General features: G+C 47.8%; 10 protein-coding genes across 10 annotated transcripts; 6 read left to right on the forward strand and 4 right to left on the reverse strand.

The window, feature by feature from the left end:
• Positions 1–446: 446 nt before the first annotated feature.
• On the reverse strand, positions 447–2,904 carry EDB93DRAFT_1246791 (uncharacterized protein; the record flags this gene model as incomplete). Its single annotated transcript, XM_041452503.1, has 6 exons — positions 447–1,722; positions 1,774–1,954; positions 2,089–2,185; positions 2,435–2,680; positions 2,736–2,831; positions 2,890–2,904. The coding sequence occupies 6 exons, from the start codon at positions 2,902–2,904 to the stop codon at positions 447–449; spliced, it is 1,911 nt and encodes a 636-aa protein (XP_041311477.1).
• A 114-nt stretch (positions 2,905–3,018) lies between these two features.
• On the forward strand, positions 3,019–3,804 carry EDB93DRAFT_1325947 (uncharacterized protein). Its single transcript, XM_041455044.1, has 3 exons — positions 3,019–3,155; positions 3,206–3,495; positions 3,555–3,804. The coding sequence occupies exons 1-2, from the start codon at positions 3,027–3,029 to the stop codon at positions 3,359–3,361; spliced, it is 285 nt and encodes a 94-aa protein (XP_041311478.1). The 5' UTR covers positions 3,019–3,026; the 3' UTR covers positions 3,362–3,495; positions 3,555–3,804.
• Positions 3,805–3,883: 79 nt separating this feature from the next.
• EDB93DRAFT_1246793 (chaperonin 10-like protein) lies at positions 3,884–5,524 on the reverse strand (the record flags this gene model as incomplete). Its single annotated transcript, XM_041452504.1, has 10 exons — positions 3,884–4,033; positions 4,085–4,150; positions 4,200–4,256; positions 4,316–4,571; positions 4,626–4,782; positions 4,832–4,870; positions 4,929–5,009; positions 5,069–5,138; positions 5,192–5,252; positions 5,310–5,524. 10 exons carry the CDS (start codon positions 5,522–5,524, stop codon positions 3,884–3,886), a joined length of 1,152 nt encoding a protein of 383 aa, XP_041311479.1.
• Positions 5,525–5,738: 214 nt separating this feature from the next.
• On the reverse strand, positions 5,739–8,052 carry EDB93DRAFT_812150 (kinase-like protein). Its single transcript, XM_041457562.1, has 8 exons — positions 7,622–8,052; positions 7,389–7,563; positions 7,248–7,331; positions 6,672–7,193; positions 6,604–6,619; positions 6,329–6,554; positions 6,049–6,276; positions 5,739–5,993 (listed from the first exon to the last, which is right to left on the reverse strand). Exons 1-8 carry the CDS (start codon positions 7,909–7,911, stop codon positions 5,954–5,956), a joined length of 1,581 nt encoding a protein of 526 aa, XP_041311480.1. The 5' UTR covers positions 7,912–8,052; the 3' UTR covers positions 5,739–5,953.
• Positions 8,053–8,335: 283 nt separating this feature from the next.
• EDB93DRAFT_1325950 (WD40-repeat-containing domain protein) lies at positions 8,336–10,420 on the forward strand (the record flags this gene model as incomplete). The annotated part of the gene is made up of 9 exons (XM_041455045.1): positions 8,336–8,663; positions 8,715–8,825; positions 8,879–8,952; positions 9,022–9,115; positions 9,166–9,319; positions 9,371–9,494; positions 9,548–9,760; positions 9,815–9,922; positions 9,976–10,420. Exons 1-9 carry the CDS (start codon positions 8,463–8,465, stop codon positions 10,418–10,420), a joined length of 1,524 nt encoding a protein of 507 aa, XP_041311481.1. The 5' UTR covers positions 8,336–8,462.
• On the reverse strand, positions 10,417–13,495 carry EDB93DRAFT_1124409 (apses-domain-containing protein). Its single transcript, XM_041448674.1, has 7 exons — positions 13,337–13,495; positions 13,090–13,277; positions 11,549–13,031; positions 11,401–11,494; positions 10,796–11,349; positions 10,655–10,735; positions 10,417–10,585 (listed from the first exon to the last, which is right to left on the reverse strand). Exons 1-7 carry the CDS (start codon positions 13,409–13,411, stop codon positions 10,565–10,567), a joined length of 2,496 nt encoding a protein of 831 aa, XP_041311482.1. The 5' UTR covers positions 13,412–13,495; the 3' UTR covers positions 10,417–10,564.
• Positions 13,496–13,532: 37 nt separating this feature from the next.
• EDB93DRAFT_1124418 (uncharacterized protein) lies at positions 13,533–17,717 on the forward strand. Its single transcript, XM_041448675.1, has 27 exons — positions 13,533–13,651; positions 13,706–13,714; positions 13,771–13,780; positions 13,827–13,849; positions 13,904–14,328; positions 14,381–14,429; positions 14,480–14,544; positions 14,590–14,631; positions 14,681–14,826; positions 14,877–14,896; positions 14,949–14,970; positions 15,020–15,073; positions 15,129–15,192; positions 15,243–15,368; positions 15,424–15,444; positions 15,499–15,510; positions 15,559–15,623; positions 15,677–15,751; positions 15,800–15,810; positions 15,869–15,916; positions 15,971–16,005; positions 16,057–16,162; positions 16,213–16,232; positions 16,282–16,325; positions 16,378–16,476; positions 16,539–16,582; positions 16,634–17,717. The coding sequence occupies exons 1-27, from the start codon at positions 13,568–13,570 to the stop codon at positions 17,363–17,365; spliced, it is 2,451 nt and encodes an 816-aa protein (XP_041311483.1). The 5' UTR covers positions 13,533–13,567; the 3' UTR covers positions 17,366–17,717.
• A 114-nt stretch (positions 17,718–17,831) lies between these two features.
• On the forward strand, positions 17,832–21,020 carry EDB93DRAFT_1124425 (glycosyltransferase family 39 protein). The gene is made up of 10 exons (XM_041448676.1): positions 17,832–18,010; positions 18,064–18,188; positions 18,243–18,547; positions 18,597–18,705; positions 18,760–18,922; positions 18,975–19,158; positions 19,212–19,781; positions 19,834–20,157; positions 20,207–20,537; positions 20,590–21,020. Exons 1-10 carry the CDS (start codon positions 17,900–17,902, stop codon positions 20,675–20,677), a joined length of 2,310 nt encoding a protein of 769 aa, XP_041311484.1. The 5' UTR covers positions 17,832–17,899; the 3' UTR covers positions 20,678–21,020.
• Positions 21,021–23,844, forward strand: EDB93DRAFT_1124426 (uncharacterized protein). Its single transcript, XM_041448677.1, has 12 exons — positions 21,021–21,325; positions 21,380–21,513; positions 21,565–21,655; positions 21,715–22,067; positions 22,123–22,234; positions 22,285–22,312; positions 22,363–22,395; positions 22,445–22,615; positions 22,665–23,118; positions 23,171–23,209; positions 23,260–23,498; positions 23,545–23,844. Exons 1-12 carry the CDS (start codon positions 21,145–21,147, stop codon positions 23,702–23,704), a joined length of 1,995 nt encoding a protein of 664 aa, XP_041311485.1. The 5' UTR covers positions 21,021–21,144; the 3' UTR covers positions 23,705–23,844.
• Positions 23,635–26,567, forward strand: EDB93DRAFT_812632 (Vps5 C terminal like-domain-containing protein). Its single transcript, XM_041457563.1, has 10 exons — positions 23,635–24,715; positions 24,766–24,888; positions 24,941–25,213; positions 25,266–25,364; positions 25,418–25,511; positions 25,568–25,738; positions 25,786–25,820; positions 25,873–26,022; positions 26,076–26,228; positions 26,280–26,567. The coding sequence occupies exons 1-10, from the start codon at positions 23,930–23,932 to the stop codon at positions 26,352–26,354; spliced, it is 1,959 nt and encodes a 652-aa protein (XP_041311486.1). The 5' UTR covers positions 23,635–23,929; the 3' UTR covers positions 26,355–26,567.
• Positions 26,568–26,702: the final 135 nt, after the last annotated feature.

The raw sequence follows: 26,702 nt of genomic DNA on the forward strand, positions 1-26,702 counted from the left end.
CCAGCTTTGCGTGCACTTTACCACTTGCACAGAAATCCTTGTGGAACCGTTCCTTATACTATCCGGAGTCACTGGCACCTGACGAACTTGCTAGCGTGTCTCTTCATGATGTACTATAGAACATGTGGCATCAATGTGGCACAGTCAAATCATGAACTGTCGGAACATCACATAGAATTCAGCTATCGACTCAGCCATTCAATATTCGATGACTATGCTTATAGAAGTGTCAGTCATGCCAGGTCATCCACATATCTGCACTTCGCAAGGCAGCGGAAAATAGAGTGATAAGTGATAGTACGGTAGGCATAGAAATCTCTGCATGCGTACGTGCTGTATGAGTATGCGATAATTACAAGAGATAATATACACCATGTTCATGTTCCTTTATGCCTCAAGTTTCAGTTTCATGTCCTGACTCTCATGCCACATAAAGACCCGCTTACTCATTGCATCCGACCCGAACCCACGTTTTGAGAATCGTGTGGGTCTACATGAAGCATGTCGTCTCTTCCCATTTGGGCTGGATCCGTGCACTGAGCTTGCTCTTCACCGGGACTACTATCCTGGCCGCCTGTTTCGCCTAGGACTATGGCGTCCGAGTGTTCTTCATCCCAGTGTCCACCGTCTCGGTATTTGCCGTGTCCAAGGGTATCGCCACGTCCAGCCATCAATCCTCTGCCTTGCCCCCTGCCTCCTTGCCATCCACGTCCAGAACCTGCGGTCTGGGCACCCCAATTTGGGTCTTGCCACTGACCAGCTTGCACAGCATTTGTCTGACCAGCGAATGCGACTACACCACCCGCCATTACAAACTGCATGAGTTCTTCTTGAGACGGTGTATCGCCGTAAGTACTGTGCCACATCTTTCCCAAAGCTTCCCACGATGAGGGTGCAGTGAAATCAAACGTTGTGATATCAAAATGATCAAGTCCTGGTTGCTGCAGCGCTGGCGCCGAACTCGGTTTACGAGGTTCGACTTTCTGTGTAGATGTACTGGCAGCTACCGAGGGCAACTGGTCTGATACAGGTACACGATTTTCGGGTGCCGCCGTACGGGCAGGGACTACAGATGGAACCATTGGAGGCTGGAGTTGAGCATCAACTGATGCAGCTCTAGGAGGAGTGGCAGAAGACGGTCTAATATCTCGTCCAAACTCGTCTTTTCCCGCTTCAGGGAGTTTAGCCGAAGTTTGATTTTGGGCTACATCTCTGATTGCTGCAGGTCTCTGAGGCGGACTATACGGTCGTGGCCGCTGCCCATTGAATCTGCGTGGGCTTTTGGAACGGCTACTTCTTGGTCGTGAAGAAGAATTCCAATCCCTATCTTTGAAACGATCGTGGTCACGGTCATCCCATCTACCCCTACCGCGACCACGACCACGAAAACCACGCTGGAATCCCCCGCGTGGGTTAGAATCGTGGAATCCATCACGCTCTCTTCCATGATCAAATTGACTTGAACGACCCTGCCAAGAATCTCTACCAGGGTCATGCTGAGCGTGTGACTGTGAGGAAGAATGAGGTTGTGCTTGGATGTTTAGATGAGATGGAGGAGGACGCTGTGACACAGACGGGAGCGGTGCACTTCGCAACTGGAGCTGGATTGCAGATTGTGATGGAGTACCACCATTCGGAATGTTTGTTGTCAAAGCCAACTGTTGCAACAATGCTAGGTGCCCAGCGAGGGGTGGGGCAGACACAGTGTTTGGTGGTGTTTGGCTGCGTCGAGGTTCAGAAAAGCTTCAATGCGCGAGTTGAGTAGGTACTTACATGCGTGGCTGCCCAGCGGCTAGTGCGGCTTGTCCAAGCAGGGCAAGAAGTTTGGACTGCACCGATTCTGGGAGAGGAGGTGTTGGGCCCTGGGACGGTGTAGCCGATGGAGGGGTAGTAATTATTGGCAATGCTTGAGTTTCGACTCGTGCGATGGGTGGCATTGGGTTTTTCACGGATTCTAACATAAAAAGCAGCCAAATCGTATTTCAGTGTAAATTCTCATTTCATTTGAGGCAGAGACGCCAGCAAAAATAGCTATTACACAAGCAGAAGAAATACTTAGCGGACACATGTTTGATTTGTGATATGCACCTTTTCGAGAGTCCATCATCTCCCTCAGCCGTGTCAAAACCGGCGAAGGAAAAGTATTTGATTTGGTCCATATATCCAGAACTTTCTTCGTCTTTTCCTGTCATTGGAGTAAGTAAGACCGCGTTGCATCCGACGTGAAGAGAATAACAAAATAATGTGGTGACAATACGCGTTAGTGGCAGTATTGGTACTCGAAGATATGAGCCGGTCAGTGGAGGGCACATTTACAGCAACATCGGGCTACGCAATCACGTTGCTTGGAGTACCATACAAAGTCACCGACGACATGGATGTCGCAGATATAGGCCTGACCTGTGTTTGTGAAGTGGATCTACTCGTCGCTTACCTTCGCTTCCGCATTATCAAGCGCAATCATATCCTGGAACAGACCATCCAAAACACCTTCAACTTTGAGTAGGAAGGTGGCAGCGTTTCCGGTGCTTGAATTTATGTCACCAGTGATACCGCGCTTTGTGGCATAACTTCGGGCGGCACGTGCTAGAGCATCAAACGCATAGAGACTTGACACCTTAGCAGTACTAGACAGTGACTTGTGAGTGCGATAAAGTATCGCAACAAGCTTAGTGTCGTGCTGTCAATGTAAAGAGCCTGAGTAAACACGCCCTCGAGTATGATTTGAGACGCACCTCCACGGACTTCAGTGCAATCTCAGTCAATTTCACCATCTTGGAAGCTGACAGTCGTTTTGCATTAACGACATCTTTCAGCGTGTTCTCGAAATCCTGGAAGAATATATAAATAAAATAAATATAATCGATGGGATAAAACGTTAGCACTAACTTCAAGGTGGCTCATCACTCCCAAAGCATCAGGCGCTCTGAAACAGTACTAGTGAGGTTAGCGAGAGTGTTGATGGTAGACGGGTGTCTACTGTCGACTCGGAGCCTGGCTTTTGTTTGTTGATGTTGATGGCGCTTATGCACCTTGCGCTCATTTTCCCATCACCTCGTATGTCAACTAGAGCGAAAGCGACGCTGGCTGCATCGCTCGCATTTTCCTCCTTCATTATATGGGCAGTTCATTACCAGCAATCAAGAGAGCGGGAGGTGATCACTATTGTTTCTTATTGTCTCATCCCTGACATTCCACGTAATAGGACATGTTCCAAGGTGTCATTCGTGATGACGTTCGTCGACTAGAGAAAATGCGGCAGCGCGAGGAAGAGTTCCGCGAATCCTCTCGCAAGCGAGAAATGTATGAACAAGTACAGAAAGTCGTATCAAGTGACCGTGACCAGTCAAACAAGATTTGACCCCTGCGTGTCCCTGGTCCCAAGACGGCCATAGGAGAAGCATGGCTGCATGGATCACCATGTTGTATCCTATTAGGGGACCCGTAACACTGCGGCAATGTATATCCTATTTCCATTCGAAGGCCGAAATTAGAGTTAGTATTTTATCAGCTCCGTCCCACGGACAAACTGCACTAATAAGTAATGGATTCAGCCTGCCCACATTCGTTGTCCTTATCAATTTGAAAGTCGAACCCTTCTCCGCAGGCCGCGTTCCCACCTGCGGTGCTCTCGACTCTGATGACTGGTCTAATCTACAAAGTAGCATGAACTTCTTGTATTTTTGAAGGGCCAACAGCAAGCAATCACTAAGGAAGCTCTTATCTTAGATTCTCGTGAGTGAATGGTGCACAGTGATCCAATCGTTGAATCACTACTATGTTTTGGCCCATGAACAAGTACATGACGAAGTACAACAGCTACTACACAAACCCGATCTACTTGAATATCCTACAACTCTCGAGATTACCACTCGCCACCATTCTAGTCTTGAATTTGCACCTTGATCGCACCTTGCGAAGGGTCCGCAGCAACGTGAAATGCATCAACAGCATCCTCTAGTTTGAATCGATGCGTAACCAGAGGTTTCAAGTTGATCAAACCGCCTGCGACAAGGCGTATGGCTTTAGGATACTGATCACATATGGTGAGCATCACGAAATTCTTGCAGAAGGGGGCGCATACCTGGTTAGCATATCTGTATTGGAAACTAACATCTATCTCATTGGCACTCAGATGCATGAACGGGAACTGAAGATATGATAAATTGATTGTGAGAAATATTTAGGCGTTTACATACCACTTGTTCATTCTTGCCGACACCAATAATGAACACCTTTCCACCAAATTGCATTGCCTGTACCATCTAGCATAAGCAAGACTTTTGGGAGCATAGACGACTTCAGAGTTCCTCACATGCACAGCAGTATGCACACTGCTCTCCACACCACTGCACTCGATAGCAACCTTCACAGGACCGTCAGCGACGGCTTTGATCTTTTGGGCAGCGTCCTTTGGTGTCAAGCCACGCTCGATCAGTACCGTGCGTACACCAGGAACGAGCGTCTTTGCGAAATCGAGGCGGCTCTGGAACAGATCGGTGATGACAATGGGCTCGGCGCCTGCAGCACGTGCCGAAAGAAGAGAAACAAGACCGATCGGTCCAGCGCCACTGAATGCTAATCAATGATGGGGTCATCACATGAAATCCAGAATGCGAACACACCAGATCAAAGTGGGGTCGCCAAGGCGGAGACCAGCACGTTCGATGCCTGCAAGAGCTACAGCCAGGGGTTCGCAAAGAGAACCTTCTTCAAAGGAAAGGGAATCTGGCAAACGGTGCAGCCACTCAGCAGGGTGCAGGTGATAGCGAGTTAGGGTTCCTAGAAGACAGCTTAGTATCAATAAAAGGTCGATGTTTGGGATTCCTACCATGGAAAGGAGGAGTGGAGAAGAAGACAACATCAGGACCTGTAAAGAGGTACCACATCATGGACCGCCTTGACAATAGGTTAAAGCAGAGACGTACAAGCGTTATACCTACCGACTCTGCAATAGTCACAAGAAGGTTTCGAGCAGGGCACGCCGGCCTCGATTGCAACACGGTCCCCTAGGTAGTATGCAGTTAGTCCTTCACTGATCGTCAGCATGTTGGAATGGGTAACTTACCTACTTTCCACTGAGTCACGCCCTCACCTGTTTCAATGACCTCTCCTGCAGACTCGTGTCCGGAACCACACTGTACTCGAGATTAGATGCTGTTTTCAGCGATTTGCAATGACTGAGCCAAACCTCATCAGTCACAACCATGGAATCACCGACGCGTCCGTGCTTCCAGAAATGAACGTCACTCCTAATCACCGCAGATCGGATTAATAAATGTTCGGGATGTTGCAGTGCAAAAACGAACCCGCAAATTCCAGTCGCACGGACGTGCACCAACACTTGTCCAGGCCCTGGCGTTGGGCGTGGCTTTTCCACGAGGTGAATTTCATGATTGGGGTTATAGAATGCCGCAATGTTTGCATCAGAGGCAGGCTCCTCTCCAGATGCGAGGACACGGAAGGAAGGGTCGTCGAGCACTTTGCGAGGACTGTAAGTATCTGCGTATCCACCGTCAGGCATTGTGATCTTGATGGGAGTTAGAAGATGGCTTTTGGAAATCCAAATTTATGGCGATTGTATGGTGGCACCTGAGATTTATATGCAGCCCAAAGATGGTCCCTTATGGCAAGATTATGGTCAGCAGGCAGAGCAGCATGAAATACACGAGACACGGTTCCGGTCCGAAGGCAATGAGGTCCGTATCGAGTCAGCCTTATTGTTCTCACCAAGCGAATTACGACGACGGAGAGTTGATTGCCAACTGATATACAAATGCTCTGCAACAAAACGAATCCAATGTTCAAGATTACACAAACTCAGTGTTTCTATGGTATCGAAAGGGTATCGATCCAGGGCGGGCGGCAAGCGAGCGAGCAGCGGAGCAGACGATCCAATGGTACAGGCGTGTCATATGATGAAAGAGACAGCAAGGAAACGCGTGCATTCCAATCACGGAGCTTGTCCGCCAGTGAAGCGCTTGAACGTAAATCTATATCAGGTTAGAGTCAGGAGTGTTAGCCGCGAATCTAACGAATACGACTTACCCCAAGAAAGCAAGGTCCTTGTCAGATCCGACTTGTTCAACAGCTTCAAGCTGTTCAGGTAGGTTACCAAGCTCATCAGTTGGGAAGTATGTGGTATCTGTAATAGATGATAACGCGGGTACGAAAGGCGGCGCGATATAACGTAAATTATCCCAGTCGGCTCCATAGAAGAAGGGGTGATTCTTGATTTCATTGACTCCTAGACGGACGTTCGCCCACGTCATCATGCTAAAGCAAAATGAGTACAACGCCTTCGTTTACGTGAGCAGCAGAGTCGCACCTGCGAATCAGATGCTCAGCTTCCTGACTAAGGTGGACTTCCTCCGGGAAGTATAGGTAGTTCGGCCATTCGATGATTTTCTTGTATGTATCACTTGGATTTTCAGAGCAGAATGGCGCGTATCCAACCACACACTCGAAAAAGATTGCACCCAACGACCACCAGTCACATTCCTTGCCATAACCTTTCAGCAAGAACACCTCTGGCGCAATATAATCTGGCGTTCCTACAAAGAGCTTGAGCAGCGCTCAAAGACTCGCCACCTAGTCACTTACCGACAGTGGAGTATGCCTGGTAATACAAGAATCAGTCTCAATATGTAGTAGAATACGGAGAAACTAACTAGTTTTCGTCGGTTGGCTTTCCAAGTGGCAATTTGCTCGCGACTCATTGTAAGGTGGATAGCATTGACCTGGACGCTGTTTCGGGCATGATCTTTTTGTTTGTCTTGGTCTATCAAACGCTTGTAGAAATCTCCATCTGTAGTCTTGTGCAGACCAGTCGAGAGACCAAAATCGGATAGCTTTAAATGCCCATTCTTGTCTATCAGAATGTTATCAGGTTTGATGTCCCTGGAACCAAGATTTATATGCTTATCATGAAGATTGGAAGTTATTGCGCACCGGTGAATGTAACCGAGGTCATGAACAGCCTCAATAGCAAGAATGCACTCTGCCATGTAGAACCGCGTCACATCTTCAGAGAAAACATCATATTTCATGAGCATGGTCATCAAATCGCCTCCAGGAAGAAACTCCATTATGAGATATAAGTATAGTGGATCCTGGAAGGAATAAAAGAGTTGAACAACCCAGGGTGATGTAGATTCAGCAAGCAAGTCACGTTCGGCCCGAATGTGAGCAAGCTATAAGACCACTCCATCAGCACAAGGCGACAAGCATGGCTTGTGCATACAGACCTGATCTCGCTTTAACATCTCAGCCTTTTGGAGGGTCTTCATGGCATAGACTTTCCCGGTGTCGACTTTCTGAACCAATCTTACCTATGCGTTAATCAAGTGGTGAGCTCAGGGAGAAATTCGGTGAATAGCCTGGCATACCTCACCAAATGCACCCTTCCCAATGACTTTGACTGTGCGGAAGTCCGTGAGACGAATCTTTGTCCGACGCAATCTTAGATGCTGTGACTCCAGCTTGCGGTATTTGCGAATTTCGCGTTCTTTCGACTCATTAGAAATCATAGCTTGATTAAGTCTGTGCTCAAGTTCTGTGCGCCTGCAATGGCATCGGTGACCGTTAACCAAGGAAACGAACAAGCAACCGGCTGGCGTACCTCCCATTGCGTTCGATCGCGGCATCAACAGCGAGCTTGTAGTAAGACTCAAGCTTTAACTTTGCAGCAGTTGCACGAGATACGGCATCAGATGAAAAGTTATCAGTGCTTCGCTCGAAATAAACGTAGTCATCGCCCTTCCTCTTGCTTGCTGAACTCGTGGAAGCAGGAGAACTAGACCGTTGCTGGCCTGATGGTGATGCAGAAAGTTGGGTAGACTGGGTAGAACTGCCACCACTGGTGTTTGAGCCGACCGAAGCTACGGTCTCTTCGGACTGACGTTGGCTCATGATGGTTCAGAGGAGAGCGAAGTTACAACCGCTATAACCAAAAGTCGTGGTGGAAAAATCAAACACAACGAAATGGAGAACGTAATAAAAGATGTTTCAGAAAAACCAAGTTTGTGTTGTTATGGAAGGTATGCAAACTTCCAATGATTAAATTTAGTCTATGTACATGAGAACCAAACCATAATTATGTACAGTGAAAAACACACTAAACGAGGCCCAAGATGTCAGTTTAAGGTGCTAGCAGCTCTTGGTAGTGGGCCAAGCAGCGCCACGGAAACTCTGAAACACAAAAAAGTACTTGTCATTGTGTGATTTGGGCAGGTAGTGTGTTAGCTGTGAAATTATGTTTCTATAGAACCATTGCTACTGCAAAAAACTGTACGTGGCTGTCTGCGCGTGAGGGTGACGAGATGGAGGTGCACTCGAGTAGGATAGCCCCAATTAGTGGTAGCTGTTGTTTGGATCCAAAGCTCTTGCCAAACAACACTTCTCAACAGACTCGTCCAGACCTATTCTTTGCCAAAACCACGTGTTGGGCCCTCCGTTTCATCATGTCTGAGCTGACATACGACTCGTTGATGGATGATGGAAACTATCTGGGCTCTGAGCGGGCCCGGATGGAGAACAAGGTCATCCTGGATGAACTCGAGCGGAAGAAGAAGGCGCGCAACTTAGCTGTACCAACAGACGACAATAAGGTCAAAGCGAGACTGCGAGAAATTGGAGAGCCTATCACACTCTTTGGTGAACGAGTGAGTTTTACAACAGTAATAAATCAATTGTGTGAGATTGACTGTAGTTAGGCAGCAGATCGACGAGACCGACTAATATATGTCCTTTCACAAATAAATGCCGCAAGGGGTGATGATCACCCAATGGAGGAGGCATCCTCTGAGGAAAGTGAAGAAGAAGGGGTATGTAGTTATCAGCTCTTGCTTGACTGAGTGATTGCTGACCCATTTTACAGGAGGAGTTTTACACTGAAGGCTCCCTAGAGCTCCTCCAAGCTCGAAGGAATCTTGCAGAATTTTCTCTGCCCAGGTTGGATTTTACCTGCCAATAGGTGATTTCAGCAAGGTGCTTACAATATCCCTTTCATGTCCTTCGCAGAGCTCAAAAGCGCGTCGCTCAGCAGCGAATAGACAGCAAAATACCATTAGGACGCATAATCGACATACGGAAGAAGGTTTTTGCAGTGGTCAAGGTAAATAAGGCGGAACTACAAGGGATATCATCGTTCATTAGCATCCACAGCGTTTTAGCAATATTGGTTCACAAATTGGCGACGAGCGCCCGATATCGCAAGTGCGCTTTGCGCCCAATAATAAAATTCTAGCCACCGGTAGCTGGTCCGGCACCGTCAAGTTGTGGAACGTTCCTGCATGCACAACTATACGCACACTCAGAGGTGAATATTTAATGCTATCATAGCGCTTTCTTGTGCTGATAATAATCTCAGGTCATGGTGATCGTGTTGGTGGTGTTGCGTGGCATCCGCAAGCAACATTGACACAAGAAGAGGGATTAGTGAATCTGGTGTCGGGTGCAGGAGATATGTGTGTCAATCTTTGGTCTTTAAATAGGTGAATTTTATCTTTGAGCTTTCTTTGCTATGGATTCTCATATTCTTCAACAGCGATGCACCGCTCTCTGTGATGAAGGGACATGCAGATCGCATCTGTCGTGTAGCATTTCACCCTTCTGGTCATTTTGTCGCTTCTGCTAGTTTCGATACCACTTGGCGATTATGGGATGTAAACACCTCAAAAGAATTGCTCCTCCAGGAAGGCCATTCAAAGGAAGTATATGCTGTTGAGTTCCAAGGTGATGGCGCACTAATTGCCTCAGGGTGAGTCCATGCATATCTACAGCATAATGTACTTTGGATGACAGGAATCCTTAGAGGCCTAGATGCTATCGGACGAGTATGGGATCTGCGGACAGGACGCACAGCGATGGTACTCGACGGTCATATTCAAGGCATCTTCGGAATCGACTTCTCTCCAAACGGGTGGGGTTGTTTCTGACAGTTCTCTGCCCACCTTGATGACAATTTTTGAATAGATATCAAATCGCCACCGGCGCTGGCGACGACACAATACGGATATGGGACATGCGCTCTCTGAAAGCCTTGTACACCATCCCCGCACATGTCTCCAATGTGTCCGACGTCCGTTTCTTCCGTGCTGATGCATTACCACCATTCAAGCCCAAGGCCAAATCCGCAGATGCTCTCATGAACGGGATTACCGAAGATGCAGATGAGAGTCATGACACTGAGGACGACACCCAGGAGTGGAAATACCGCTCAGGGTTGTATCTAGCCAGCTCTGGATATGATGGTTATGTGAAGTTGTGGAGCGCCGACGATTGGCAGCTACTCCGCACGCTAACGACAGATTCGGGCAAGGTCATGTCTGTGGACTTAACAAGCGATGGAGAGCTGCTCGCCTCCGGTACTTACAATCGTAATTTCCAATTATTCGCTCCAGAGGATATCCCAGTGTAATAATGCTTTGCTCGTGATAATAATTGTTACTTGAGAGATACAAATGCGGGCTGACCCAACTGGCAGGCGTATTATACGGATGCGAGAGCAGCACATAGTGTTCGGTTGAAACGGATCTTCTGGATCCGGAGCCAATAAATGAAATTATATAAGTCCATCCCTGACCTGCAATTCAATTGAAATGTAATCAACCAGCTACCCTGAATCAGGGTAAGCAGAACAAACTAAGCGCACCTTCTGCATAAATCCAGCTACGCGAACTATATCCACAACTTGTGCCTCGCTCTCGACTGCCACAACAAGATTTTCCAGCATCTAGACAAGAAAAATTCACCTGTGAATAAACATCGTACATTCCATGATCAAGCCACTCACATCCTCCACTTTATCGATAGGGATACCTGTGCACAGCGCAACCACCTTCTTACATTGATATTCCTTGTCAGCGCTCGCGCCCTGCAAGGATCTTAGTCGCGATTGCATGAGATCTTCCATCCTTATGTGCCAGCTTCTCAGCCGCCGTAGTCGTATCAAGGTTGAGATAGAATCGCCGGTAGGTGATGGGGGTTCTGGTTCTACGCTGAACGAAATATCCATTGATCCTGGCATACCCGACATCGTCGAACTAGGTCCACGCCATTGAAAGGCAGGTCCACCCGTCTCGCGGCCATCCCGGCCCACTAGATCTGTACGACCTGTCCAGTCGAAGTGATCTTCATCTAGGATAGCTTTCTCGAGATTCCGTATCCGCTGATGAACCTTATCAAGCTCTCCACATCGGCTTTGGCACAGCTGTATTTGCTTCCGCTGTTCGGAAAGCTCGCGTGTGGCTGCCCGAAGGTGGGCTTGCGTCACATCAAGTGAGTCTTGTTTTGCTTTGATTTCAGTGGAGAATTCGGTACTAAGCTCTTGGATCATCGACGTCATATCTGGAGCAAAACATCAGAGAGCCATTGGAGCATGAAACACGTAGGCCGTACCTGCAATTATGTCCTGGCTCTTCTGGATAGGTGCTGAAGGTCCAGAACGTAGTGATGCGAGAATGTCGTCCGCTCGTGCACCACCATTAAGCTCCTGGAAGAACCCCAATTCAATACCAACGTCACATACTGAATTGACGCAACATACCTCGACTTCAACGCCAAAGTCACCAGGCCGCAAACCCACTTTATTGGGCAATACTCGATTAGCCCCAACGTCAATGAGCGTTCTCACCAAAGCCCTGTTGCCTACACGTGCGGCGATGTTGAGAGCTGTGTCTCCGTACTCATCTTGCAAGTCTACGAGGGACTTAAAATCGCCACACTGATTCTGTGCTATCCACAAGAAGATCTGATCGAGGTAATATCGAGCACAGACCGCGCGTCCTTGTATACCCGCCAAGTACATGATGTGATGTAACACAGATTTTCTGGACGTGTCAAGCGTGCGGATGGAGGTGTGCAGAGTGGTGATAAGGAGATTGAAGCATTGTTGATCGAAGTTGTGCGTGTCAATAGATGCACGCATGAGCGGTGTTTCGCCGACAAAGTTGCCGCGGTGGATGTCTGCGCCAGCGGATATGAGTTGAGAAACAGTCTGTTGTCTGCCCATGCTCGCAGCAAGGTGCAGAGCAGTGTGACCCTTGTCGTCTAGGATGGTATCTATATCAATTGGAGAAGACATGTCGGGTGTTAATTCGCGCAAAAGGTCGAGTACGGGCACGGGGTCATCTTGTCGACAAATTGCAGCAATGAGCCTAGTGCGACGGGCGTCTCGAAGAGCAGAGGGATCGCGAAGAGTATGGGGTTTGGTGGAGAAGCGAAGACCAGTACCGTCAACGTCAGTACCATCAATTAACTTGCCACTTGCAATCGTCGATATACTCGGTGGACGCGAGACAGAATTGTTCGGATGTGGCGAACTGACATTGACGCGTGAATGTGGACGAGTCGGAGGGAGAGCTGCCATTGACTGTGACATGATTGATGCGCTAGATAACGTTCTGCGAGATGCTTGAGATGCATCTGGTTGTGGGGTAGGCTCTTTACGAGCGCGTTTTGTAGGGGATGGCCCGTCTTCATCGTTCGCTTGAGTCACAACAGAAGGCGGCCGAGATCGATCGGATATTTGTATATCTGGTGCTTCCAACAATGGGTGTGAAGATCTTTGAGTAGGAACAGATTGTTGTGTAGTTGGGACTACCTCAGAATCAGACCGGGCTCGTTTCAGGGACTGGATTGGAGGTGGTGTTGGGGACACTCCTCCTCCAGAGGATGATGACTGCACGTAGCCACTCTGATATGGTGTCGAAGAATATGTCGATTGTCTTGTTGGAGCGAGGGAAGATGTAGATGGAGTAAATAGGCCTTGGGCGCGCCCCTGGTTCAAGAGGCGAAGGGCAGAACCTGGCATGATGGGAGGTGGAGCTAGACCCGATTGTGAGTAGCCTCCAGAAGTACCGAGATTTGGGAAGGATGATGCAGCAGAGAGAGGTCGCGGAGATGCGGTTGAGGATACCGTTGGGAGCGACCCAAGGGTGTTTGTGCTAGGTGTGAAATCGAACAAAGGAGCTAGTAGAGGAGCAACACCATACTGCGCAGCGATGTCGCGGCCTCGCTCCAGTGGAATCCTGACAACAAGACATGTTCAGTCCATACGGCTGAATTAAAATTTGATGATGCACGAACCATGTTCCTTGATATTTCCCGTAGCCACCCTGAACAATTTCATGCTTACCTGGCAGAATTTCCTTCTCGAGGATCTTAGTGCGCCTACCCTTCTCGATACCCGCGACCTTGAGAATCTGAGTAGCATTGACAAACGAATCACCGCGTCTGCGCATCACAGCGATGCCTCTAACCATACATTCATAAACCTACGGCGTGACGCGACCGTGTCAGCCACCATCAGTATAAGAAAATGGTGTCAACTAACCTGAACCGACGAATAGACAGCATTATATATTTTCACCTGGGGCGACTGCCCTACGTTTCGTTGTACGGCCTGCATGCAGAGTCAGGCCCTGCTGGTCGCGGTCAGAATATCTGGCGTCAGTGGGAGTCGCGTTCACGCGATGAGACGCGTGCCGTCAACTGCGTGTCGGAGCTCAAAATGTGGCAGATACGCCTATTGGCCTCCTCCCTCATGTCAAGCTAACATCAGACTATGGCAGAAGCTCAGGCAGAAGTGCAACCACTGCTGGCTCATGAAGATGTCGTCGTTTGGCCCATTATTCATATGATCCGTGGGGTATGCATCGATGCATCATCTCTACAGAAGAGTCTACTAACATCTGCACCATAGGATGTCATGGTATGCTTCTTATACCTTCAAGGGAACTCTTTTTACTAGTACTTATACGATAACAGCACTACATAGGCAAGTTTAATACAGTGCTACAGTACCATACTGATAATATTCACAGATACACCCCTAACGCTGGAGGCGGTCGGTGTTCACTTTCTTCTGTTATAGGCTAAGTTCTGACTTGGACGGAGGTAGTTAACTGGACCTGATTTGACCTACACTCTCGTTCGTCCTCTAGAGGAAAAATATAACGCAATTCAGCGGGCCGGAAACAAATCTGTCGTGTTTTGTTTCCTTATCAACCGCGTCTATTTCATACGTGACCAGAAAAACTTGACCACGGGACCGCTGTCCTCCTCGCGCGCCATGCTATGCGAGATACTCGCTATTCGTTGCCTAAGAGATAACGGAAGCAGTATGCTGAACATGGCACTCGTCCTGACGACTAAGTGGCAAGTCTGGTCAGGTGCAGACCCTCATATAATCGAAATGGCAATGGAGGAACGCGACGACGACCTCGAGGAACGCGTTGGAAATGCAATCGAGATGGCCATCATAAGCAAGGCAAGGCGCTTCATCAAAAGCTCTCCATGCCAAAAAGTTATTGATGGCATCTGGATGTATGTCGATCCTCTTAAACGTTGTCTCACATGTTGACATGTTCCTGCTTAGCGGTAAATGTGTATACCAGGCAGAAAGTAGTCATTCAATACTGTCTGATGTAAGTCATCGTATTTTCACATGCTTCACCAGTCCTAAATTACGATGCAGACGTACAAACACAAGCCCATTCATTTCTATGATCCACACAAGGCACCTTTGTTGGACCATTACCGGTATGCAGTACCTCTTTGTCACGAATTTAAGCCCATCTTTTACAGGCTCAAAGTCCCTGCTATCCGCTCTGTCTTGGACTACTTTAAGTAAGGCACGATAAGCGTGTTTTTTCTCGCTAAATCTAGTCCCCACTAGCTTCCTCGTCTTATTCATCCTTTTTGTGGTTGCTATTGAATTGAACGAAACCTCGAGGATCAATATCCCTGAAACATTGTTTATGATATATGGCCTTGGTTTTGCGCTGGAAAAGCTTGCAACCATGCAGGAGCATGGGATCACAGGTAGATTTTTGCGCTCACGAGCTCGAGCGGATTCACTCATGTGCCTGCAGTTTATTTCAAGGGCACTTGGGTGAGCAAGATCACCACATGAAGGGGTCTCATGTAGTTGACAGCTTGCAAAGAATGGCTTTGACCTAGCATTTGGTAGACTGACACATGAGATGCCATACGACTTGCTCACAGTCCTCTTTAGTGACGACATACTGTGTCTATGCTTTCTTCAGACTGTATGGCGTGTATGGGCACAGTGAGTCAATATGTTGTTGCCCACATTCGTCCTAGATAACAGCTTGTATCTGCAGAACATTGGGCTCAGGACCTTGGAACTGACTTTCTGGCTGTCATCGCATGCTTGATGTTTCCAAGGTGCTAATTAATACCATTAGCTGGCCTAGGAAGCCTGACACATTGTTTAGGCTCGCCTTCGTAACACTCAAGAATAATTTGATGGTTTTATCGCTCCGTGCAATGATGATGCAGTTTGTTGCTCTCATGTTGATTGCTGCATTCTGCTTTTGTGGGTTCTTGTATGCTCTTTGGACGTGAGTGCGGCAGTCTTTATGACGTCGTTCCTCTGTTTATTTTTGACTTCTCCAGGTTGAGCCGAAATCACGCTCGGTCTGTATCATTGCATGTGAAATGGAGCTAAATATATTGACTGTTTCTTGCCAGGTATTCAGCAGGGTAAGTATGCAGCTGTTGAATATCGCAATAGTCAGTAATGTTCTGTAGGACAATTGCATGGTGGATGCTTGACTTATGGTTCGGTCTTGATGCTAGTGGTTTTGACAAAGCTTGTAAGCTCTCGTTCTTCTGGTGCTGATCTACGATAACGAATTTATGTCCCCAGTTGAATTTGACTTTGTGTTCGGACCTATCCTTATGATCACTTACGCATGTCTAAGCAACACTCTATTGCTGACTGGTGAGCTGTATCAGTTGCTCGTGTGTACTATTGCTAAATATCCTCTAGTCCTCGTTTCTGTGAGTTTACGAACAAGTGGCAAGCTTGAGTCATGGAGACACCAACACATTCACATAGATTCTCTCAAATACCTTCGCAAGGATTAATGAGGATGCTGCAGCGGAGGTAACATTCTCAAGAATGACCATATACAGGTTATTAATTCCATTTTCAACACAGGCTATGTTTAGAAGAGCTGTGTCGACGATTGAGGGGCAAGTGGTATTCGAAGTTTTGCTTGCGTGCCTGTGACATCTCGTATCTAGTGTCAAGGCCGACTCTTTATTTTCATACCAGCCTCCAATAAACCTACTGGCTCTTTGTATCCTGCTTCCTTCAAGCTATGTGCTGTCACCAAGGTGGTTCCATAAGGTGAGTCCCGGAGTCCATGTATTGGAATTCGCGATTTGAATGCGATCTAGGTCAACGTCTTCATGATTAGGTTTGTGATCTTCTACCGTTCTACACCTTCCACTGAATGCTAGGATTAGAGCCACGAATTTCCCGATTCTGCTCATCATTGCTTTATACGAACGTGAGCAATTAGACCTGCTGTTATCCAATCTCTTTATTGAGTGTTTACCAAGGCCAATCCAAGAAGACTGGCTCGAATGGGTTCTATGAAACTATCACTTCTGTGGCGGAGAAGGTTTTGGATACGTTGCCACGTCCCTTGAAGCGGATGTGTAAGTCCCGTTGATTTTTATAGACAAGTTACATCTCTTTTCAAACCTGAGCATCATTGCAGCGTTCTTCGAGGGACTGGTGGGTTCAGGGAGTACAATTGACACCGTAAGGGAGCTTTCTTCGGCCATGTGGGGCTTATCTGATGTTTTTTGTCAGATCTTTGAAGTGGAAGAAATGGACAATAGCGCATTGGATACCCGGGATTATGGCGAACTTCCTCCAGTAGGCGCCATGGCTCAACGACGTCCATCTCGCAAGTCAGACCACCAGACTTCATTTCGTCCTACTCGCTTTTTCAAGGAATCCCAACTACAACCTCCGCCTCGATCACAACCTGAACTGACATCAACACACGCTCGGCCGCCGTTGCCACAACAGTCCGGACCTCTATCACACCAGGCATCACAGCCATCTGATGTTTCTGTTATTCGTCGACGTGTCAACTCACAAATAAGTCGCGCCGAAATAACGCAAAGCATCAGTCCACTTGCACAGGTCTTCCAGCCTTTAATAATGGACAATGTCGATGATGACCCCAAGGATGAAACTCCGCAGCCCACTCCAGCACCCCTCATTAGCTATGGCCCGGCCAGCCGCAGGCTGGCGTCAATGCAATCTGCGAGGCGTCCCGATCCAATACCTATCGCTCAGCGCAAATCTCCGCGGCCCGTTATTAATACGCGTCCCGAAATCTTCTATGGTCCAGGATCTCTCTCTGCCAGCCCACAGCAGAGCACCCAACCGGAAACTGCTGAAGACGCCGAGGAAGACAGTTTTGAGGACAGAAGTATGGTTCGATGGTTCGAGCGTATGAATCGTATGGAGGAGCGGCAGAAACGGATAGAAGATTTGCTTTTGGAGCTGGTTGGACGCTCGCAGCGAGCATAGATGCGTGGTCAAACTTGAGTAAGACAAGTGATTATTATGTAATGCTGTTGTCCAATAAACAGGTCAAACGAAATTTCCGAATACAATCAGAGAACTGGTGGTAGTATGTATTGCAGCATTCCGTCTTCTAGTGATATATGCAATCATCTGAATCAGGAAGACCAGTATTGAGCACGAAGTTACTCCCAGTGAAAACCAGACAGAGGCCCTCGCACGGAGATTGACGGAAAACAATGGAATCCGAAGAGTTGGATGAGTCCGTCGAGACATAACTCGAAAATTTACAAATCCGTCGACCTGTATAGCAACTGTATGGTACTTGCAAGTCCAATTGTCAAAGTCATTGGTCAAGCTAAGTCCAAGTACTGATAATTGATTGGCAGAAGAATTTCAAATGTAGCTTTTAGTTTATGCCTAACTAATGCGGATGTACACGTGACAACTGTGGCTATGCTGCCAACAACAACTTAGAGACTCTTCACGTTAACGTTGACAATCAAGACGTCCGCGTCAACCTTTCAACCTTCCACCGTGATGGCGAGTCCTTCAAGACCACGTCAGAGAATAAAGGTCACCCCTGCTTCAACCGTTGTCAACTACGAGCAGGATGACGATGACCACGTACACGCTACATACCAAAGTCCTGTATGTTGCTCGCTGTTTCAGTTTTCAATCTCCAACCCTTTCTCGTTATATAGAACTCCCGCAGTGCATTCGAACAGGTCTTAGATACTCCGAGAGCAAGTGCTGCCATGGTTGGTGTGCTCACGGCGATAGCATTTGCGCTTCGTTTCTACAAAATAAACCAACCAGATCAAGTTGTGTAAGCGCCAACTTATAATCACCAGTTCTGGTCTCTAGCCTGACATGCACACAGTTTTGATGAAGTGCACTTTGGGAAGTTTGCCTCCTTTTATATCACTCGCGAGTATTATTTCGACGTGCACCCCCCATTCGCAAAACTATTATTTGGATTCGCTGGCTGGTTTGTCGGGTTCGACGGTCATTTCACATTCGAGAACATCGGGGATAGCTACACTGATAATCATGTACCATATGTTGGCATGCGTGCTTTACCCGCGATTCTTGGAAGTCTTACGATCCCTGTGGTTTACGCGATAATGAAGGAAACTGGTTACTCTACTATCATCGCTGCATTTTCTGCTTGTATCATCCTTTTTGGTAAGCGCAAGCTCAGTGAACTTGCTGTCTGTCTAACACGGCTCCATAGATAACGCTCACATTGCGCAGTCACGGTTAATTCTCTTGGACGCGACATTGATCTTCTTCATGTCACTTACGATCTATTCATACGTCCGATTCCGCAAACTCCGCTACTGGTTCGCTATGACTGTTTTCTGAGATATCGTGATTTGACACGTTCTTTATCCTAGGGAATTCACCGTTGAATGGTGGAGCTGGCTGATCGCTACTGGCTTCTTCATGGCTTGCACCTGGGGCGCGAAAGTAAACGGTATCCTGACTGTAGCCACTATTGGCATCGCTGTTTTAGTTGACCTGTGGGATATATTGGACCATAAGAAAGGTTTTACAATGGTAGGCTCCATATCCCCAATGTCTTGCGCATGTCCCTAACCGCTATCTCAAGGAACATTTCTGGAAGCACTTCATGGCAAGAGCAGTAGGCCTGATCGTCGTCCCCTTCATCATCTACCTATCATTCTTCTACGTGCATTTTGCCGTCCTTACGCGTTCTGGAACTGGTGACACGTTCATGAGCCCCGCATTCCAGGAGACTCTCATTGGCAATGAACTGTTGATGAACAGCCAAGGTATGGAGCAACCTGCATCGAGTTTTCCTTTCAACTCAATGTACAATTTGCAGAGCTTCGTTACTTCGACGTTGTCACTATGAAGCACAAGGATACAAAGGTTTACTTGCACTCGCATCCCGACCGCTACCCTTTGCAGTACGATGATGGTCGCATCAGTAGTCAAGGACAACAGGTCACTGGCTATGGGTATGATGATGTCAATAATCACTGGCAGATCATCCCCACAAAAGCGCTTCCTGAGACCGGTCGCGGTCGCGTGGTCCGCCACGAAGATGTCATCCAACTTTTGCACGTCAACACACAAACACTCTTACTTACCCATGACGTCGCTTCTCCGCTTATGCCAACAAACCAGGAATTCACTACATGGCCCAAGGATGATCACTCACGACACAATGATACCTTGTTCTACTTGAACATTATTGACGCCGAATCTGACGATCCATGGAAGAGCAAATCGAGCCACTTCAGGCTTGTTCATGGTCCCACCAGGGTGTCGATGTGGACCCATTCCAAACAGTTGCCGGAATGGGCTTTCAAGCAACAAGAGATCAACGGTAACAAGAACCCCACGGAGAAGAGCGCTACTTGGTTTGTCGACCAAGTAATTTCGACTGAAAGTTGGTAGATTTCTTCACGAGGTGTATTTGATTATAATGACCCTTTAATTAGGTCCTGAAGGTCTCTCTGGCGAACAAGTCCCGAAGGAACCTAAGAAAATCGGCTTCTTCAGGAAGTTTGCTGAGCTGCAGTTGTTGATGCTCCAGCACAATGCGGGACTCACTTCATCACATCCCTATGCTAGTGGTCCGATCAACTGGCCTTTCCTCATCAGCGGGATCAGTTTCTGGACAGAAAATGACACTCAAAAACAGATTTATCTTATTGGTAACATCGTTGGTTGGTGGACATGCGTTATCGCACTGTCCATCTATGTTGGTATCATGGGTGCTGATCTGCTTGCCCGTCGTCGTGGCATTGAACCCATTCCTGACGGTCGGTGGGCACTTGCTTTGAGGGAATAATAAATTAACTTTTGGTTTAGCTGCCCGTGGTCGCCTATGGAATTCTGCTGGGTTCTTCCTTCTGATATGGGCTGTACACTACCTTCCTTTCTTCATCATGAATCGACAGCTTTTCATCCACCACTATCTCCCATCGCATCTTGCGTCCGCACTCCTTGCCGGTTCTGTTCTAAGCTTCATCCTTTCGGATACGGTCAATTACCCGATTAGTATCGTAGGACGTTGGACGAAACTGCGCAAATCGGAGTATGCTGATCTCGGTATGAAAGGGCCTGTGGTGGTGGGCGTATTCACATTCATCTTGTTCTTAATGTTCCTATACATGTCGCCATTGACATATGGTACGCCTGGGTAAGTGCTGATTTGAGTTCTTGCAACTGACCGTCACTAATATGTCATTCAGGCTTGATGGAGAGACTGTCAATGCGAAGCGTTTGTTGTCATCGTGGACGTTGCACTTCGCAGCGAAGGAGATCGCTGAAGTATCGTGAGATAAACTCGGGGATAATTGAATGGGGTGACATGCACGACGGGATTTTGTACATAGTAGATGATAATCTATTTGGCTTGCCGCATAGTTCGATTGAGGACTGCTTGGTATATATACCTATGTTGGGCCTTTTGATCATGCGAAATTTGCGGGCTCTGACCCGGCTCGGACGAAAGAAGATAGGATGTTAGTCGATAGCTTTTGTCTTCTAACTGCTCGTGGACGTCGCCTGTGCTGGCGAGCTGCCAGTGGATACGTTAGATGTAGTACGCGCATGGATCGTAGTTAGCTTCCGCCTGGACCAGTTGGAAATTCCAATCAGTTGGTCCAAAGTTGATCAGTGCTGCAAACATGTGGCACTGGCAGCCTTGTTTGGTGACCTTAACCGCTTGAGATTCTTAGTTCATTCATTCATACACTTAATTGTTGAGTCCGCATTACGATCACCTTCAATTTGCCACAGCCAATATGTTCAACGCACCGCGGCCAGCCCAACGATATGCTTCCGCACCTGTCAATGGTCTTGGAGGCAGTTTCGTCGACGAGAATCCGTTGGCTGCCTCAATTTATGACGATCCGTGGAGTGCTGCGCCATCACCTTCCCCGCAACCCATACCGAGTGCGACGTCTGCTCTTAGCTCGGTATTAGGTGCGAATTGAAATAAAAGCTTTATGGCTGCAGCTGACCAGTGATGGTGGACAGCGGAAGCGACTGTCCCAGAATCATATTACAGGGCATTTGCGGTCGTAGATACAACAAACTCTGGAGAGACGTCCGTAAATGCACTGTCTCGTGTTTTATCGACGTCTGGATTGCCTGCGACGACCGTAGACAAAGTGAGTGATGCATGGTTAGTGGTAGGGCAGATGATGCTCATCCCATGGCAGATCGTGAACCTTGTAAGCTCTCGGCCGAGGGTGTCTAAGCTGGAATTCTTCGTGGCTCTGGCATTATTGGCTCTTGCTCAGTCCGGTAAAGGTGCGCGATTCATTTATTCAACCATGAGTTACATCAATAATATAACCGGGCTCGGGTAGACATCAGCGTGGAACAAGTCGCTGCCCGTGCTGCAGAAGACAGTTTACCCGAACCATTTCTCCACCTTGATACCTTACAACCGAGCACCTCGGCGCTCTCTTCTCCATACACAACCTACAGGCAGGCTACTCTGGACCCGTGGAGTGTATCTCGGTTTGGAAGTAATGGGGGAGGGTCTGACTTCGCTGCCCCTCGCAGTGCGACGACTATCAATGGCGGAGCTGCATCAAGTTTGGCGGGGTCTGGGTTGCCGGGGGAGTGGTGGAAGATACAAGAAACTGTGGATGTGACTGTCCAAGGGCAGCAAGGGTTCATCCTGAATCGGTATACGGTGTACGAGATTATCACCGAAGTGAGAGCACATTCATCTATCTCCTTCCAATACACTGATGTTATATGATACCTAGCACGGCGCACCTGTTCATCGTCGGTATTCAGAGTTTACATTTTTATGGGACTGCTTGGTGCGACGATACCCCTTCCGTCTGTTACCTCCCCTTCCGCCCAAGCGTGTGCAGCGTGAGCCCTGTGTTTTTCAATCTTTGGTTTGATTCTCATGTGTATTGAAGCCGACGCTGTGTTTATTGAGCAACGAAGGTGTGAAATATGGTACTTGCTAGTCAGGACATCTGAACTGTTTGTAACAGGAAAGGTCTTGCGAGGTTTCTGAATGCTGTGATGTATGTGACTACCACTCTCATCTGGTATACTTGATTGAAAGTTTTTTAGAAACCATCCGGTGATAAAGGAGGACGGTCTCCTTGCGGCATTCCTTTCGGAACCATCCTTCGAGAACTGGCGGAAGCACACTGCCGTATCTCTGGAAGAAGAATCCGCTAGCAAACATGTTGATAGGATAGAAGAAATCACTGTCCCAAGTGACCTCGAAGACAAGCTTGCGTATGTGCAACACATTCATTATCTCAACCATTCACTGAAGGGTTTGAAGTTTTGTGCGGGGGAAGATCGGTCCATTAATAGAGCAATGGCAGAGAATATGCGTATTGGCAGAACGTATAATAAAGAGACGCGAATCAGCTGCGGTACGGATCCCTTCAAGTCTTAGGCGCAACTATTTACCAGCTCACTTCACTTTCCCTCACTTATCCCCTCATCGTTCTTCTTTGGATGTCCACAATCATGATATACCTGGACCCGCTTCATCGACGACGTCGTTGGCTGCTTCTTTGTCAACTTTGTCATTGCGCACTGCACGCTCCGACGACCCTGAATCGGATGATCAGGCGGACCTGGCGCGACTGACCAATGCGCTGAGGGCCGTCGTTGAAGTGAACGAACGGTGTTGGAGGGGGGACGAGTGCGAATTATGTGATGGCGTGCGACAAGGGGTGGTACACGTTGCTTCCCATACACAACGGCAATCTGATTTGCTGGAACAACGAGTCAGTGTATTGCGCTATCTAGTTTCTCTGCTTATCAAACATCTCACTTCAGACGAATGCATTGCTCTACTCAACGTTGGAGGCGCTGAAGGTAAGCGAATCGCCAGCTGGTTGTTGTTGCGTTTATTCTCGATGATGTAGAGTCAAAGGGATCTGTATATTGCGATGCGAGATCTGTTTATCCGCCGCGACCGTCTATCTGTCGATAATGTCGACCGGTTGAAAAAACGAGTTGATTCAAATTCGATGAAACTCGAAGGTATAAAGGCTGCTTCGAAGGACGGCTGGCAGGATGACGCCGACCGAATTCTTGGTCTAATAGAGAAAGACCAAGCGACGATTGCTACACTCTTAAACCGAAGAGTATTTATTCGTGCTTCGTGAGTGTTTTACGACTGCCATTTCTTTATGGTTAACGCTCTCTAGCATGTGGCATGAACTTCGTGTGGTACTGCATAATAAGGAGAATACTTTGCTCAGCAAGTTGGTGCAGAATCTGGCTCATGATGAGCAAGCTTTCGCCAGTAATGTACTTGCTAATTGGGTATCTCTTGGAAATGCTGTTGAGGAGATGCCATACGAGTAGGACACTTATGATGATGTGGATATTTAAATCTGTGTTCATTGTCCGTTGGGCAGGGCCTTATAGGTGGATATATCTTGACGTTGTATGCATGTACTAGACTTTGTGTAATTACACGCTTGGTACTCGTTTTACTAGCGCTGAAATTTAATCAAGTACTACTATATCAATATTATACTCGCTCCAAAGTCCGTCACCCACTGTATTCAGCCCTTCACATTTCATTCCATGGACGGTTTTGACGACCTTCTCACACCCTCTCGGAACGTCCTCGAAGAAAATCCATTCGAAGACCCATTCGCTAAACGTTCTGCTTCACCAGACCCATGGTCTAGCTTCTCCCATTCCGAGCCAAGGCTAACGCATCATGATATCGACTATTACAAGACCGGCTTCGAAGATGAGCCAGTACGCAGTACTAGTGTAACACCTACGACTGCGTCATATGTAACGGGCGACCACGGGCACAGCGACCAGAACAGCCTGATTGCAGCTGACCCACTAGATGCGGCTGCAGTGACTGCTGGGGACCATGATGATGAACACAGCACAGCGCCGACAGATGCTACTTCCCTACGTACACCTGGCTTCAGCACGTACGCATCTAGCGCGGAAGAGCATACAACGACCGTCTCCGAACCTACATTAGAATCGCCCGTTTTTCATGACGAGAAGCCGGTCAGAGCAGTAACACCACCTCACCAGGAGTTATCCCCATCCCTTGCTACAGCTATCTCTTCTACCAAAATTGCCGCACCTTTCGACAGCCCAGAGCGTGCTCTTATCTCGCCACTGGAACGAAGTTTCTCTCCAGTAGCTGATCAAGCATTTGCAAGCGTCGCATTGGAAGCGGAATCTCAGAGAGGTTGGCAGTCTGACTGGGGAGCGAATAATTCATTGCCACCTGTCCATTTGCCTGCCGTAAATACCTCAGCCGATGAGGAAGATGATGATGACAGGCCGATTGGCCAATCTGCCAAATTCAAGGGCATAGATAGGATTAACTCTCCCCAGGTGAGTGTCCCCAAAATGGATTACGAACTATTGTATCTATTGTGCAACAGCTAGCAACTTCAGCTGGGAGCAGAAGCGATTCATCAGCTCCTATCTTCGTCATCTCGGTCGATGATCCTCAGCGCGTGGGTGACCCCATTCGGGCGTTCACCATGTATACCGTACATACACGGGTAAGCTATTTTTGTTTCGTGCTGCCGACAAGATCACTGAGGAGCCTCCTAGACGACCTCTCCGCTTTTCCAGAAGTCGACATTTTCTGTGCTACGTCGGTATTCAGACTTCTTATGGCTCTACGAAACCCTTTCAATGAACAATCCTGGTGTCATTGTCCCTCCCGTACCAGAGAAAAGTCCATTTGGACGTTTCGATCAGACATTTGTACAACAGCGACGACTGGCTCTCGAGAAATGTATCCAAAAGATTGTCAATCACCCAGTGCTAGCAAAGGACCCCGATCTCAAGCTTTTCCTCGAAAGTGACACTTTCTCCTTAGACGTGCGTTATGCGATCCTGCTACTTAATTTTCCTTGGCTTGAGCGACACACAGATAAAACACAGGAAAGCTGAACTTTCGCACGAAAGGGGAGGACTCATGGCATCTATCGGCCAAACCTTAACGGGTCCACGGTTTCATGAAACCGATGAGGTTCGTCATGAAGCCTGTTTATCACGACACATGTTGACTTCACATTCCTGCAGTGGTTTGATAGACAGCGTGCATATTTGGATGGTCTTGAATCACAGCTACGTGGATTAGTGAAGTCAATAGAAATTGTTGCGAAGCAACGAGCTGGTGTGTCTCTGGCTTTTGATACACTGCTGGTACATTGTTTGAATATTGCCTTGCAGAATTGGCTGCTGCAACTGGGGAGTTCGCCGCTGCGATCACTGATCTGTCACTCTCAGACACAGGAAAGCAACTGGAGCAATTTTTGGCTGCCATGGCTGACGTCCAGCGCAAGGCTGAGGAAGTTCAGACCATTCAGTCGCAACAGGACATAATGACCCTTTTAGCTACTGGTAAGTCCACTATTTTACCTTTCTAGCGATAATCAATTGGTCTTTAGCGGACGAATATTCACGATTGATCAACTCTGTTCGAGTAGGTTGTCTAATGTCCTTCATACGTTGTTCCATCTGACTCTGTTTTCTAGATGGCCTTCAACTCTCGCATGCGAACATACACTGCATGGCAACATGCTGATTCTGACGTCCGCCGTGTTAAACAAAATCACGAACGACTTCGAGTTCAAGGTCGTCTGCCTACGGATCGGATGAGCCACACCGTTAGCCAGATATCAGAGGTGTGATCATCTATTTTTATTTTTGTTTCCTATACATTCTTACGGTTGGTTAGGCTGAACGTCGAGCTCTGGACGCCAAACACGAGTTTGATCAGTGCTCAAAGCTGATCAAATCTGAAATGGCAAGATTTGAGCAGGAGCGTGTGGATGATTTCAAAATATCTCTGCAATCTTTCCTTGACGGGATGATATCAAGACAGAAAGAGGTATGTGCTACAATATGATGCTCCCAAATGGACACCTCAATACTGTTACAGCTCATTACTACGTGGGAGAACTACCAACAACTTCTCCTGAAACGTGTTGTTGCTTCTGACGGAAGTAGGGTTTGAGGGTCATAGCAAGTGATAACATGTACCGTTTTGCGGATATACTTCGACTGTCATACGTCGCGTGTTCTTGTGGTCACGTCGTATAAAGCGTGGAGATTCTCGGCTTCGTGCGGCTCGTCTTTAGTCCAAATCGATGTCTGAATTCTAGGACAGTCTTGCTGATCTAGGCAGACTACTGGGAAAATGGAATAGTCGGTTGCTCCCCTCGGTAGAATGTTCAATCTAGCGACTTCAGCTAGCTCTCACAGATCCGAATATACAACAACTCTACCACGCACCGTCATGGCTATCGATCGATGGCGCACTGTATGGGTCCCGTTTGATGAAGAGCAGGAGTTGCAAAAATAG

The sequence above is a fragment of the Suillus bovinus genome, assembly GCF_016758785.1.
Source record: "Suillus bovinus strain UH-Sbo-P2 chromosome Unknown EDB93scaffold_7, whole genome shotgun sequence".
In the NCBI taxonomy this organism is placed as follows: Eukaryota; Fungi; Basidiomycota; class Agaricomycetes; order Boletales; family Suillaceae; genus Suillus; species Suillus bovinus.

Bases quoted from the DNA above. Each gene is read 5' to 3' on its own strand.
- EDB93DRAFT_1325947 (XM_041455044.1), top strand. From the start codon at position 3,027: ATGCACCTTGCGCTCATTTTCCCATCACCTCGTATGTCAACTAGAGCG. The intron at 3,156-3,205 runs GTGATCACTATT...TCCACGTAATAG, and splicing joins AGCAATCAAGAGAGCGGGAG to GACATGTTCCAAGGTGTCAT.
- EDB93DRAFT_812150 (XM_041457562.1), bottom strand. From the start codon at position 7,911: ATGAGCCAACGTCAGTCCGAAGAGACCGTAGCTTCGGTCGGCTCAAAC. The intron at 7,564-7,621 runs GTACGCCAGCCG...ATGCCATTGCAG, and splicing joins GCGATCGAACGCAATGGGAG to GCGCACAGAACTTGAGCACA. The intron at 5,994-6,048 runs GTAAGTCGTATT...AACCTGATATAG, and splicing joins AAGGACCTTGCTTTCTTGGG to ATTTACGTTCAAGCGCTTCA.
- EDB93DRAFT_1124418 (XM_041448675.1), top strand. From the start codon at position 13,568: ATGGCAGAAGCTCAGGCAGAAGTGCAACCACTGCTGGCTCATGAAGAT. The intron at 13,850-13,903 runs GTCGGTGTTCAC...GGACGGAGGTAG, and splicing joins CACCCCTAACGCTGGAGGCG to TTAACTGGACCTGATTTGAC. The intron at 16,477-16,538 runs GTAAGTCCCGTT...GCATCATTGCAG, and splicing joins ACGTCCCTTGAAGCGGATGT to CGTTCTTCGAGGGACTGGTG.
- EDB93DRAFT_1124425 (XM_041448676.1), top strand. From the start codon at position 17,900: ATGGCGAGTCCTTCAAGACCACGTCAGAGAATAAAGGTCACCCCTGCT. The intron at 18,011-18,063 runs GTATGTTGCTCG...CTCGTTATATAG, and splicing joins ACGCTACATACCAAAGTCCT to AACTCCCGCAGTGCATTCGA. The intron at 19,782-19,833 runs GTTGGTAGATTT...CCCTTTAATTAG, and splicing joins CCAAGTAATTTCGACTGAAA to GTCCTGAAGGTCTCTCTGGC.
- EDB93DRAFT_1124409 (XM_041448674.1), bottom strand. From the start codon at position 13,411: ATGCAGGCCGTACAACGAAACGTAGGGCAGTCGCCCCAGGTGAAAATA. The intron at 13,032-13,089 runs GTTCGTGCATCA...TCTTGTTGTCAG, and splicing joins GGGAAATATCAAGGAACATG to GATTCCACTGGAGCGAGGCC. The intron at 11,350-11,400 runs GTACGGCCTACG...GTTTTGCTCCAG, and splicing joins GAGCCAGGACATAATTGCAG to ATATGACGTCGATGATCCAA.
- EDB93DRAFT_1124426 (XM_041448677.1), top strand. From the start codon at position 21,145: ATGTTCAACGCACCGCGGCCAGCCCAACGATATGCTTCCGCACCTGTC. The intron at 21,326-21,379 runs GTGCGAATTGAA...GATGGTGGACAG, and splicing joins TGCTCTTAGCTCGGTATTAG to CGGAAGCGACTGTCCCAGAA. The intron at 23,210-23,259 runs GTAAGCGAATCG...TCGATGATGTAG, and splicing joins CAACGTTGGAGGCGCTGAAG to AGTCAAAGGGATCTGTATAT.
- EDB93DRAFT_812632 (XM_041457563.1), top strand. From the start codon at position 23,930: ATGGACGGTTTTGACGACCTTCTCACACCCTCTCGGAACGTCCTCGAA. The intron at 25,739-25,785 runs GTAAGTCCACTA...ATTGGTCTTTAG, and splicing joins AATGACCCTTTTAGCTACTG to CGGACGAATATTCACGATTG. The intron at 26,023-26,075 runs GTGTGATCATCT...ACGGTTGGTTAG, and splicing joins CCGTTAGCCAGATATCAGAG to GCTGAACGTCGAGCTCTGGA.